Source organism: Augochlora pura, chromosome 2 (assembly GCF_028453695.1).
Source record: "Augochlora pura isolate Apur16 chromosome 2, APUR_v2.2.1, whole genome shotgun sequence".
Lineage (NCBI taxonomy): Eukaryota > Metazoa > Arthropoda > Insecta > Hymenoptera > Halictidae > Augochlora > Augochlora pura.
In genome coordinates this window covers 12,688,674-12,701,408 of record NC_135773.1, presented here as the reverse complement: position 1 = coordinate 12,701,408, position 12,735 = coordinate 12,688,674, and the positions used below count along the sequence as shown (strand labels likewise).

The 12,735-nt window shown below is 50.9% G+C and overlaps 1 protein-coding gene across 16 annotated transcripts in view; it reads right to left on the bottom strand.

Annotated features, from left to right (window-relative positions):
* Positions 1-12,735, bottom strand: part of Unc-13 (protein unc13 homolog) — a 544,965-nt gene that overhangs the window by 134,326 nt on the left and 397,904 nt on the right. For 8 of the 16 annotated variants that reach the window (XM_078193339.1, XM_078193374.1, XM_078193470.1 and 5 more), the window contains exon 2: positions 3,193-9,315. The exons of the other annotated variants lie outside the window; for them this stretch is intronic. In XM_078193339.1, the coding sequence (XP_078049465.1) occupies positions 3,193-8,679 (5,487 nt within the window). In that variant the 5' untranslated portion in view covers positions 8,680-9,315. The remainder of the gene's footprint in view (positions 1-3,192; positions 9,316-12,735) is intronic. 16 annotated transcript variants of the gene reach the window in all.

The following is a 12,735-nucleotide window of genomic DNA, read 5'->3' as shown; positions in this document are numbered from 1 at the left end:
CCCATCGTTCTCCGTTGCGCGCGCGACTCCCTCGGAGAATCTGTTCGCAGCTGCCGGAAGCGAACGAGAAGTTTTATATCGTTCGTCCCGGTTAGATCGGGTCGTCGAACGGACGCGAGTCCCGCGGGAACCCGCTTCGCCCGCTGCTTCTCGCTGTCGAGATCGGTCGCGGGACGACGAAGCCGCGCGATCGTTGCTCGGACCGTTTCCAGACCGAAATGTCCCCCCCTTTCTTCCTCGGTCTTACGGAGAACGAAACGAAAGCGAGCGTCTCGCGCGATCCAGAACACTGGCCCGTGAAACACCGGGGCCACGTGGTTCACGGTTCACCCGGCTCGCTCCAAGCACGCCGGCGTTTATCGCGGCGAACACGTGGCGTCGCTTATCCGCGGGACACGCTTCTCGTTTCGCGAGCCGTTGTCCTCGCCGTCCGAGACCGTCCGCGTCCGTTCAGGAAGAAGAGAGTATTCGAAATTGACTCTGTCCCGAGGAAATGCTGGAACGCGCTACTTCCCCACCCCAATCGTGGAGATACTAAAAAGGTTTTCGTCGATGTCTGTCCACGGGGAAGACACCGAAGTCGAAGTGTTTCAAAAAGGATAGGTACAAAGGTGCGATTGACCGGACCGCGGACATTTGCGCGGATTCCCTTTCACGGGATGTTCTACAGCGAAACGAAAGGTGAACCGGGGAGAACCGAAACGCGCGTACAGGTGACCCTTGCATAACGTGGCGGAAGATTACGTTGTAGACTGCGATACGGTGAATTATTCAAACTAGTGGCGTCGAAAGGATAATGCTCTAGAGCAGTATCAAATGAACGGTAACGAGTTAAATGTATTCTGCGACCTGCGAGCACAATGCGTCTCCATTTTCTGACACGTTGCACGACCAGATACCAAATTGCCACTTCCGCCGGCTCGTATTTTTCTGCGTATTTGCATGTCTATGCGGCCGCGTTATTGGAAATCGCTGTTCGCGTTGTGCGAGTATTTTTCCGCGAACCCTGGACCGTGTTGTATATTGTGTACTGTGCTGTTGGCATTGCGTCTGAACATTGATTAATATAGTAGAAAATAAATGGGAAGAAATATTGCTCTTGAGACTAGGCTAAATATTATAGAGTTGAACGAACTGATAGTAATATAATAATCAAGATAATGCTCTATCAATCTTACTCAGAATTAAATAATCACTTGTTTTATCTAATATCAAGACCTGTATGATCTGTATCATTTTTATCATCTTCCACCAAAGTTATTTCAACCATCCACGCCAGCAAGTTCTCCGTCATGCCTGGGTCACCTGTACGACTAATTCCTTTAGTATTTTCCTATCACAAAGTACCGCGGTCCAGCGATATTTCAGCGTTCAATGTTTACGGCCTATGTCCCGAGATCGCACGTGGTCGCTGAGCCCACTCTGCCATCTTGTTCCTCCGGGAGGAACAGATTATTTTTTTTTTTCTTCGATGTGCACGATGAACGAGATTCTCAGCCGATGCCTGCGCAGCGTGCCTCGCTTCTGTTCGTCCGACGTCACGTCCCCCGACTCGTTCATAGCTGTAGAGAGGCTTTCGAAAATGTCGCGCGGTTTTGTGCGTGTCGCGCGGCGTCCAAAGACCCGTGCGAACGGATAATTCGGAAGAGATTAGGTTTGTCCCGAGCCATGGCGTGACGCCGGAAACGGAGGTGTGCGATGCGAAGCGAGATACAAACTCGGTTCCCGTTTACGTCTACGGCCGGTGATCGGCTACGGTTAGGCTAACTGCTCCGACATCTCTTGTCCGATATGTTCGTGAAGTTCGGAAGCATGTGGTCGTTCTTTCTTGCGCTATGTTTTTTTCGGCGAGAGAAGCTTTGGTAGAAAGAACGGGCGCCGCGATCACCGAGCGATTTTTTTGGGAACGTTAATTGACCAAATAATACTACTCGCAGGATTCCCCTCAGGCCGCGCAGGCACACGGCTTTCGATAACACTACCCTTAAAGCGTATCGATTATTAAAGCACCATCTAAGTAGTTCTAGGATCTATGAATTAAACAAGCCTTGTTTAGTTAGACGGCGGTGCCCGTACGTTCGCCGCCAGCGGAATTAACCCTACCGGTTCTCGAAATCGATCGTCGTCGATCACGACTACCGATCGATGCTTAAATCCTGCGTTCCCGCCCACTCCCGTCGTCCTCGACGAAACCTTCGTCGAGTATATTGCTTGACCGAGCGTCGCCGCGGCGACGCTGCACTTGTTGAATTGACTATTACCGCTGTCGAGATACGTGTTTCGAGTTCCCAGATCGGCCCGGCGCGTCGCCCGTCGGCCTCCTTGGCCGCGGCAGCGCCGGTGCCCGCGGTGGCAAAGCTTCGCTTCCGTCTCTCTTATCGTTACCTTAGTATTGACTGGTAGTGTGTATGTGTGTGCAACCTTAGACCTTACACGCGGCGTATGCTTAAATTCGTAGGTTTTCCATTTACAGTTCGTTTGCGTAGAGTGTACTCGTTACTCGTTGGCGACAACCAATCGAAAGCTCGACGGAAATCAAGTCGCTATACGCTCCAAATAAATCGTTCGCGTCGTTGACTAACCGATCGCGGCGCTGGAAGACGAGCGATGCGAGAGAGAGAGCAGACGATTTCTCGGTTCCCAAGGATCTCAACGCCGTGTTTCTCCGGCATCGTCGCGGCACTTCGATGATCGCCGCCGCGAACTTCGCATCGTTCGTCCTCGCAGGGTACGCTCGGCTTGTCATTATCGAAGACGCGACGTCGGGACTGCGTCTGTCGAGGTCTCTCGGAACCTAGTGCCTCGGTCGAAAGCGTTTAAAAGGGGGTTGAAGTTTCTCAAGATCCCGCGTATCTCGTCGGAGAAGGAATTCAAACTGTGTCCAGCCACGAAAGAAGCTACCTGAAAGAAGTTCTTCTTGACAACAAGCAAAGTTCGAGCCCGAATGAAAAAGCGAAGTAACTTCGGACCTCGACAGGCGATCCTAAGGGTTTGTCCCGTGGCTTACAAAGACCCTGTACAGAATAAACAGGACACGAAATCAGCATAGAAGTCAGTCGAAAGCGCACGCAAAGAAACAGCACGACGACCAAGCCTGGTCGAAAGTGATTAGACCTATGATTTCACCCAACCACCGAATCTCGAGTACGCCTTACAAAGGTTTTCGTGTCCTCATTTAATCATGATACTCACTGCCGTGGGTCCCTGAGCGATAGCAGTCTCCTTAGAGGCCTCCTCGACCCCCTTGAGCTTCTCCTCGGCCTGGCGTTCCTTCAACGCCTTCAGTAGCTTCCACTTGGATCCAGGGGGGCCAGGGCTGACCTGGCCCTCCTTAAGCGTCGTGTCCGAGCTACCGCAGGACGAGGAGTCGATTTTGATTTTCGGCAGGCTCAAGGTCGCGGTAGTTGCCGTCTCGGCGCTACCGGCTCCGTCGCGCTCGAGGCCTTCAAGGACAGTGCTTTCCGAATCCCAGGCGCCCGGGATGCTGACGGACACCTCGCTAGGTGGTACACTAACGCTACCTTCGCGAGAAAGGGATTCCGAACCGGGAAGAACTTTTTCACCGTGTCGTAAGGTCGAGCCGCTCGAGCTCCGTCTCGACTCTTGTTCCTCGAGGTCCTTCAATACTTCTTCCTCCTCCTCCTCCTCCTCTTCGTCCATCGATTGCCCGGGACTATCGGGGCCCGAGGTCTCCCCCGAAGAGCCCTCCTCCACGGACGAGGGCGGCTTCTCCTTTCTGATCTCTTCCTCTTGGGCCCACGTGTGGTAATCGGTCACTCTCGCGAACACCTGTTCGATGCTCTCGGCAGACTTTCGTTTCGGGATGGGTTTCTCGTCGCGATACCTGTCTCTTTCGTCGATGCGGCGCTCCTTCCCGATGGTGCCGTTCACCTTGGCGGCCTTCGGTTCTTCCTTCTCCTCCTTCGGCTCCTTCGGTTTCGCGGTTGTTTTCATCTTCAGTTCCTTCAGCACGAACGACATCTTCTCCTTCACCACGTCGTCCGGCCGATAGTGGTCGGTCTCCTCGGGCTCCTCGACCAGCACCTCACCCATTTCGACTTCGATCTGCGATTGTCTCTCCAGCTCCTCCAGTTTCCTCAACTCGTACCGATACCATTCGTCCTCGGAATCAATCGAATCCTCCGTGCTCTGCCGCCTGGAGGAGACCCTCGACGTGCTTCGATAGGAATGCGTGCTTCTGTTGTCCTCGTCCAGCTCGCCGGGCCGCGATCCCGTCCACGGTATTTCGAGGGATTGTTGGTGCCGCGGTAGGAATCGGCTGCCCGTCGATAGGCCCCGCGTGCTGGACGCCGAGGGGCTGCCTTCCGACGGCGGCGCTTCCTCGGATATGCTGGTCACCAGCTCCGGCAGCCTGGTGCTGCTCGACTTTTCGCTCTTCTCGCTCTTCTCCGACACGTCTTCGGGGTACTCGAAGCTCGTCTCGAGCGTCTGGACGGTTCCCTCCTCCGATTTCTTGTCGTTGCCGGAGTCCTCGCTGGCCGGCTGCTCGTCGGACACCGTGGACGACTGCCTCTGCCGGTATTTGCCCAGCGCCCTTGACACGGCGAATTCCATACTCGCGCCGGCCATTATAGTGACCGGAGGAAGCTTGGGCGCCTTCTCGTTCGGCGCTTCGTCGGAGCTGCCCGTCGATTTCTTGATGTCGCCGACGGTTTGGAATATGGAAGACCCGCCCGAGCCGGAACCAGTGCTCTTGCCCGACGTTTCCTCCTCGAAACCGGCCAGCTGATCGATGTCGTGCTCCGTTTCCTTCCTCTGATCTTTCTCTTTGCCCCAGCCGTCCTGAAGAGCCTGCTGCTGTTGCTGCTGTTGCTGCATCTGTTCCTGATGCTGCTGGATTTGCTGCTGCATCTGTTGTTGCATCTGCTGTTGCATCTGTTGCTGCATCTGCTGCTGCATTTGCTGTTGCATAGCTTGCTGTTGGATCTGTTGTTGAAGAGCTTGTTGCTGCATCTGCTGCTGCTGCTGCAGGTACTCTTTCTGTTGTTGGGACAGCTGGGCCGGAGGCTGCTGTTGCTGCTGCTGTTGCACTTGCTGAGGCATCGGCTGCGACACCGGTTTCCGTTTCGTGCTCGCCGTCTTCACTTTCGCGAAGAACGGCTGCTCCTGATTCACGTCGGACATCACGCTGTCCTCGTCCTCCGATAGACCACTTTGCCTGCCGCTGCTCCACTCGGTCTCCGATTGCTCGGGGTCGGACAGCGACTGCGTCTGATGACTTCGTCTTTTCGCTTTCTGCAAGATACCTGAGACCGTGGAGACCAGAGTGTGCTTCTTCTTCTTTCTCGCTGCCTGACCTCTGCCGCGACCTCTGGCCGTGGTCGCGTCAGCCGGAGGTCTTTGCTGTTGATCCGGAGGTCCGTCCAGATCCTCTCTCCTGACACCGCCAGGCAGCGAGTGACTTCTGTGTCTCTTGCTCAGGTGTAGGTCCGGCAACCAGTTGCTCATCGAGCTCATCGCATTTTTAAGGGAAGATCCCCTTCTGATCTTTTTCGTGGCCTTGGCGTTCTCCGGTTCGGCGTCTTTCATGTAGCACGCGATGCTGATGTACCCGGATTGAGACACTATAACGCTGGACGCGTCGTAGTACTCGCTCGGCTGGTGCTGGGGCTGATCGATGGACGTTCTGGTGGTGTCGTGGTCTTGGATGTATTGATGCTCTCGTTGCCATTGTCTTTGGTAGGCGTCGGTGAGTTGTGCGCTTTCCGAGCTGCTCAGTCTTTGACTGTACGGTTGGTACTGCTGTTGGTAGGCCTGCGGGTAATTCTGGTTCACGTAGGTATGATGATAGGCCGGCGGTTGAGGATACCTTCTGTCGGTGTACGGACTCTGCGCGTGGCTGCCGTCCGACGCCAACGATCTGATACTCGATGACGTGGAGTCGTGCGGTATCTGTTCCTCCATCGAGTTTAGCCACGAGCTCTCGTTCGTCTCCGTCCGGGGTAGGTTCGTGCTGGTCGGGTAATAGGACAAAGCGTCGGTGATATTGCCTGTGGGGAACATTGTGCGGTACATCGCGGCTTTGTAGCTTTCGTGGTTCGTCAGTCCGTCCGAGTACGCGGTGCTCCTCCAAGGTTTCCTCATGTGACTGACCGAGCTCGGCTCCGTGTACGTCACCGAGCCGAAGTTCTCTTGGTAGCTGTTGTACTGGTCCATCGCATCCGGATAATATGCGGTGATCGTGGTCTTCGGCCCGTAATTGGCGGTACCGCTGGTGTACACGCTGGTAATGGCTTGTTGTCGATTGCTGCCGGCCACGGAGTAAATGGCCGGTTGGTCCGATCTAAACACATAGTCGAGCGTGGTTGCACCCGGCACGGTGTCGTAGGTGTGCTGCAAGGCCTGCTGGCGCGTAGGTCGCCTCTTCGGGCTTTGACAAGTGGTCGCGATGGGCGCCGGTGGGGGCACGAAGTTGTACTCTTCTTTGGTGGTCGGCGTCTTTATCGAAGCGTAGTTCGACAGGTGGTTCATAGCTAGGGTGTAGGAATGACTGGTGGCCGTGGCCGTGGCGTGGGCGAAGGCGTCTCTGCCCTCGGGCGTGTCGTACAGTGGCTCCTGCGTGATCACGGAGGACGTGGTCTCCGGAAGAGGTGGAATGGGACTGGTGGACCTTACCGTCGTGGTGCTCGGGATCAACGTCCTCGCGTGATCCATGGAGTAAGAGGTCAACATCTTGGCGATCGAACTCTTGGGAGAGCTCGGCGACTTGTCCAAACTGCTCCACCCGCTCATCGATGATAGGCCGGAATCGGACTTTGCCGCGACGATGTTCGCCGCGCTGCTAGGCTTTATGGCGTGCTTGGGCGAGACTCGCGGCGACTTTGGCGAATGCGGAGCTCGCGGACTCAGCCGTCCCTGCTCCAAGGACACAAGTTTCTCGGCGTTCCTCAGGAACGTGGGGCTCTGGGAAGTTTTCGCTTCTGGCTCCCTCTGGTCCGCTCCTGGCATCAGGAACGTGTCCGTGGTATCTCGGGGCGCCGGCGGAGGCGGTGAACTCGGCGACGGGCTCGGCGGCGTTCTGCTCTCTTGGAACTCCAAGTTCAGTCGTGCCGCGCTGCCGAAGAAGCTGTCTTGTCTGGTCCGAAGGCTTTGCACGCTGTGGACGCTGTGCACACTGTGGACGCTGCCGGCCGACAAAGTCGGTGACGGGACCTTGTCCGTGGTGGTGCTGTATATAGTGGGCGAGGCGCATGTGACGGCCACGAAACTCTCGACCATCAGATCGGTCAACTCCTTGTTCTCCGCGTAGCCCTTGGCGAAGTTGCCGACGTCTATGGGCAATTGGATCACCGGCTCTGGACTCTTCTCCCGCATGGTGGCGGTGTAGCTGAGCCTGGGAGGCGTGTAAGTGCTCGAGATCGAGTCCAAGTTCGTCCTGGATGTGGACGTCAGTCTAGGCGATAACGACCTGGTCGTGAAGTCGCCGTCAGTGGCGAGACCGCTGTCGGTGCTGACTCTGGAGATCGATCTACCGGTCGAACCAGGGCTCTTCGAGAAGGTCCAACTGTCGACGTCGGTCTCTGCGTAGATTTTTCTAAACTGCTCGTCTATGCTAGCCGCTTCCTCGACCAATTTCCTCGCTTCAGCTTCGGTGCTCTCCAGTTCGTGTAACTTCTCCAGAGCTACTTGATCGATCGAGCTGAGCCTGGATAGCTGTGCCAAGTCTTGCTCGCTGACGCAGGGCGTGTTGCCTCGGTAGCTCTTGTAGTCAGCCGCGCTGAACACTTCGCCCTCGTCCTCGTCCGTTTCGTCCTTCTTGTCCGTCACCGTCTCCTTCGTTTCTTCCTTGATCGGCTTGCTGGTCAGCTCCTCGAGCTCCTTCAGCTCCTTCAGCTCCTTGAACTCTTTCAGCTCCTTGAACTCTTTCAGCTCTTTGAACTCTTTCAGCTCTTTGAACTCTTTCTCCTTCGCCACGGTTTTCTCGAACAGGCTCGCTTCCACCTCCTTCTTCCCATTGATGTCCTCGTCCTCGGCCTCCTCCCAGATCATCCCCAATTGCGACGTCGGCCTGGACGTGTCGCCGCAGATCAGGTCCTCCCTGTAAGCGTTGTTCAGGCTCCTGTAGAACGCCTCGTCTGGAATATTACTCTCTTCCGCGAGAGTCTCCAGAGTGTCCAGGTTCCTGACATTCCGGTGGATGTCGGCGACCACCGCGGCAGCCGTCGAGCTGTCTTGCGTGAGCCCGTGCATCATGGCCAGCTCTTGCTGCGTCAGCTTTACCCTCATCGTCTCCTCGATGGCCATGCTCGCGCCTATGCTCTCCGCGATGGCGTCCAACTCTCCCACCGTGGCCTGCTGGTTAGCCAACGACGTCTCCACCACGTTCACGGTCTGATGCGGCCCGTCGCTGGTGTAGAACTCGAGCAGCTGGCTGATCACCGTCTGCTGCTCGTAGAGGAGGCCCTCCAGCTTTTCCAGCCTCTCCCACATCTTAATGTACTCCTGGCTGAGGAGGTCCAACGCTCGCCAAGCGTATTTCAGCTCGGTCTCGAGGATGTTCAACCTCGTGCCGAGTCTCTCCATGTAGTCACTGATCACGTAGTCGATGTTTGAGTCCGTGGTGGTGGTGTTGGCGCTGCTGTAGCTCGCCATCACCGGCGAGTGAGCCCTCGGGCTGGTGGGCGCTGGCCCACCCAACTTGGTCGTGTCCATTTTCATCAAGTTCGCGTTCGGATAACGCGGTCACTCAGTCACCAGAGCCAACTAAGCTTCTACGATCCGACCCGATTCTCTGGCTCTCGATGGTCCCTGGAGCGATTCATCGCGTGCACCGCGCGGCCAGGCTGTTGGCGAAGTTACAGCCTCCCCTGTGGCCCAAGGAGGAACATGAATGACGCTCGAATGTACCGCGCGGATGCGTTTGATGCTCGAGAGATCGAACGACCCTCGAATACGATGCGACCGGTATGGATCTCCATGTCGACTATCCCGTTGCCGCGAACCGCGTCGCTCACTTCTCACTCCGTTTACACGAACTGTACACACTCGTAGCCCTTCTTCCCTCCCGATTTTTCTGCTTACTCCGCTGCCGAATTTTTGCCGTTCTCGTTACCGTACCTCGTTATCGTTCACTTCTATTCGTTATCAGACGCGATATATACGTATATATTGTCAGTCACTGGTGTCTCTGTATTCCCCGATTGCTGATCTACCTTCCCGCCTCTACACACTACGGCTGCGTACACAAAGTTTGATAGTTGCCGGCCGCGATCTTGATGAACCGCTCGAGATCGCGCGACACTTGGCGAATGGCACTTCGTAACCAGTCTCGTCTGTTCATGCCGCTGCTGCTATCTGGAAAACAGGAGCAAACGGATTGCGTGGCTTAGTACGAGGCGCCCTCGTACCGAGTCATCGCTGACAACAGTTTCCATGGTGAGAGAGACTTATCATACTAGATATGTGTACGTGTGTTTGTTTGTTTTACAGGAGACGCATCGACTTCGTCAGACACGTCGGTCCTTTGATCCACGAAACGTCGACCAGGATCGAATCAACTTTCAACCTAAACGTTGTGAGAAAATCATTTGCCTTTGCCACGGTTTTTGTAAATTCTTGCGAAATAGTAGCGTACATTTTATATATAAATTTGATGCATTCTGAAATAGTATTATTAAGTTTAATCCGAAAGTGTAAAAGCTCTTTTAAATAAATATATCTTTTAAGAAATATTTTCACACATATTTCATTCAGATTTTTACAAAAACGAAAGATATTTCTTTCGATCTCTGATTATAATTAATTCTTGTTTACCAAAGTAAAGTCCCGGCATTATATTAATTTATTCAAGATTTTATTTAACGCACAGCAAAGATTTCCGTGCTACTATTTCGCAAAAGCAAGGCAACATCGAAATACCCAATCATTTTAATTAAACACTGACCTCCAAACTTATTATAATATATATTCTACTTCCGTTAATAATAAATTAATTCTTGTTTCATATTTATAAAATTACCATACGGAGGTCTATGTTTGAAATTCAGCAATCTTTAGATGAAAATCATAGCAATAAAAACACAAGGGGTTCGTTTCATATTTCCATAATGAGTAAAATATTGTTGAATTGGGTGAATTAATTTATGAGGATATTTAGAACTGATCGTCAAAAGTACAAAAGCTTTGTTGAAGTTCGGGTTTAAAGGGATAGAAGCAGAAGCATGCAGATCTTCGTGAAGTTAAGGAGAAGTTCTTGCGTATTCTAACATAACTTAAAATGAAAGTTCGCCAGCGCGACATGGTGGAACAGCGGCTCTTACGAACTATGGCAAAATCATAGAGTGAAGATCGTAGTTGGGCAAACTATTCACTCTATTCACCTTTTCATCAATTAGAAAATTCCTCCGTCATTTTCTCAGTAAGATTCTTTTTCTGTCATTTTAAGATCGAAACTATTAGAATTATAAATTAATTATGGGAATAATTAATTATTAAACGCTATTAGATCTATAATTAGAACTTTAATTAGAACTTTTATTATTAAAAGAAAGGTATAAATTACGTCCTTTCTATTTGAGATATTTCAGGCAACTAACACGAATCAATTCAACAGAAACAATAACGATCAGAAGAGATTCAATAAACCATCGCATGCCATCACATCTTAAACATATTCGGTGGTAAATAAATAAACCATCCATTTGATTGATTTTTGCATTCAACTTATTTGTTGAAATTCAACAGAAACAATCTAGTTGAAAACCTTACACATGAAATTTATATTTACTATAAATTAATAGTTCATGTATTAATATTTTAATAGGTAAAATAATATTAATTTTAATATTACGTATTAATATTTTATGAATTAATATAACATTTTTGTGATTTTAACTGCGACAATCACATTACCTCAGAATTATTAAATATATATTATTATAATATATGCACTAGAAATGAACGTCGGAACAGCAATAAGAAATTGTTCACACAGTCGCGTCGTCGAAGAACAAGCGCTAAGCTGCGGAATCCTATGCTATAGTCAACGTGTTAACGCGTTGTTCCGATGACGTCGGAATCCTAATCCGTCTTATCGCCGAGTTGCAGTCGGTGTTGCAACTTCAATCAGAATGCAACAAAGATTTCTTACGGGGGTGGAAGGGATCGGATGCCGTTAACCGAGGACTGTGGTGTTTCTTGCAACGACGTTTAATCGTGAAACGCGCCGGTGCATAGAGACGCGCCGCGATAGAGCCCGGCAACGAATAGTTTAGTCGTAACTCAGGCAACGCGCGAACATGTGTTCATTTGCACCGATTTCAGATAGATATCATGTGCCAGCTTCCTCAAATGCTTGGTAAATCGATCGAACTATTGTGCAGACACATTCAGATTACCTCCGCCTCCGTCATGAACCCCGAATTGCAATCGGCAATCCCTTGAAACAAATCATTCGACTACATCTCGCGTTCACTATCCTAGTTCCTTATTACAAAAATCACTGATAAAACTATTTAATTCTTTATCACAGACTCAACTGTCCACGTGAATTCCCTTTCATATTTTTAGAATTAATATTACATGTATTAAAATGATACGAAATTTTATATCGCAATTAGCAAAATTATGAAGGTTAGGCAGAAATTATCGAATTTACTCGCACGCGTTGCAATACGGTCTCTGTAAGCGGTCGCGTGATAATATTTACGAGACGGTGCAAAGCAGCTGCTCATAGGATCCTATACGAGCGGTGTTTAAAACCCGATTGTTCGGGTAAAGTGATCGACGAATTATTCCAGTTTAAAAACGAATCACCCGCAGCTCGACGATAAGTAGTATCGTCCGGATGCGCCGCTTTTTTTTCTCACTGTGAGAGCACCGCGAATTTAACGATCTCGCGGGTACCATAGAGTATTTAGCAGGAAGCAATTCAACCGGCTCGTATTGATCCCGACACGATTTCGATCAGCCGCGGGCTGAGTGCGTACGCGCGGAAGAAAGAGGATCAAAACAACCGCTGTGACCCGGAAACGATCGTACATGTGTCCGCGCACTGCCGACCGAACGATTTCCTGCGCTTTCATCGCCGACACGCGAATTCCCTTGGCTGTTTCGCACACAAACCCGCGGCTTTCCGACAGGACCCCGTCCCCCTTGACCTAGAAGGTGCACGGCTCTTTATGGAGCCCGTAAAATTACATCTAAGGCCACAGAAGCTGGAAGAAACGATTCTGAAAGGTACCTGCGACTGCAAGAAACTGACTATCAAGATTAAATCATTCCGTCTGAGAAACTTTCAAGTAAGAAAAGCTGTCTTCGCGTCGCTGTCTCTGACACTTTTATTTAGCTTATTTGTATGTTATTTATTTTGTTATTTATATGTACTTTTATTTAGCTTATTTATATATTATCCGCGAAATATAATGGCAATTGTGCCCGAAAATCAGAGGTAAAGTAATTGGTCTCTTTATAGTAAATAGTTCCACAACCCTTGATGTTCGAAGCACCTTGTCTAACTTCTCTTGGATTCAGCGCCGTCAATGTTCTATTTTCAAAAATCTTCCTACGTGCTTTCTCGTGTGACAAATAGTTTTATTTTTATTCCATTTTGTTCGTCTAAAAATTTATTTATTTCCAGCTGCCTTTGGTAAATTGTTATTTATCGAGTTATCGAATCTTCTATGATTTTATATTTCCAAATACAATGCGATATTTGGATGTTAACACATTAAAGGCGGGAGTCGTAGTAATACGATATTAGCTCGATTGTGGCTT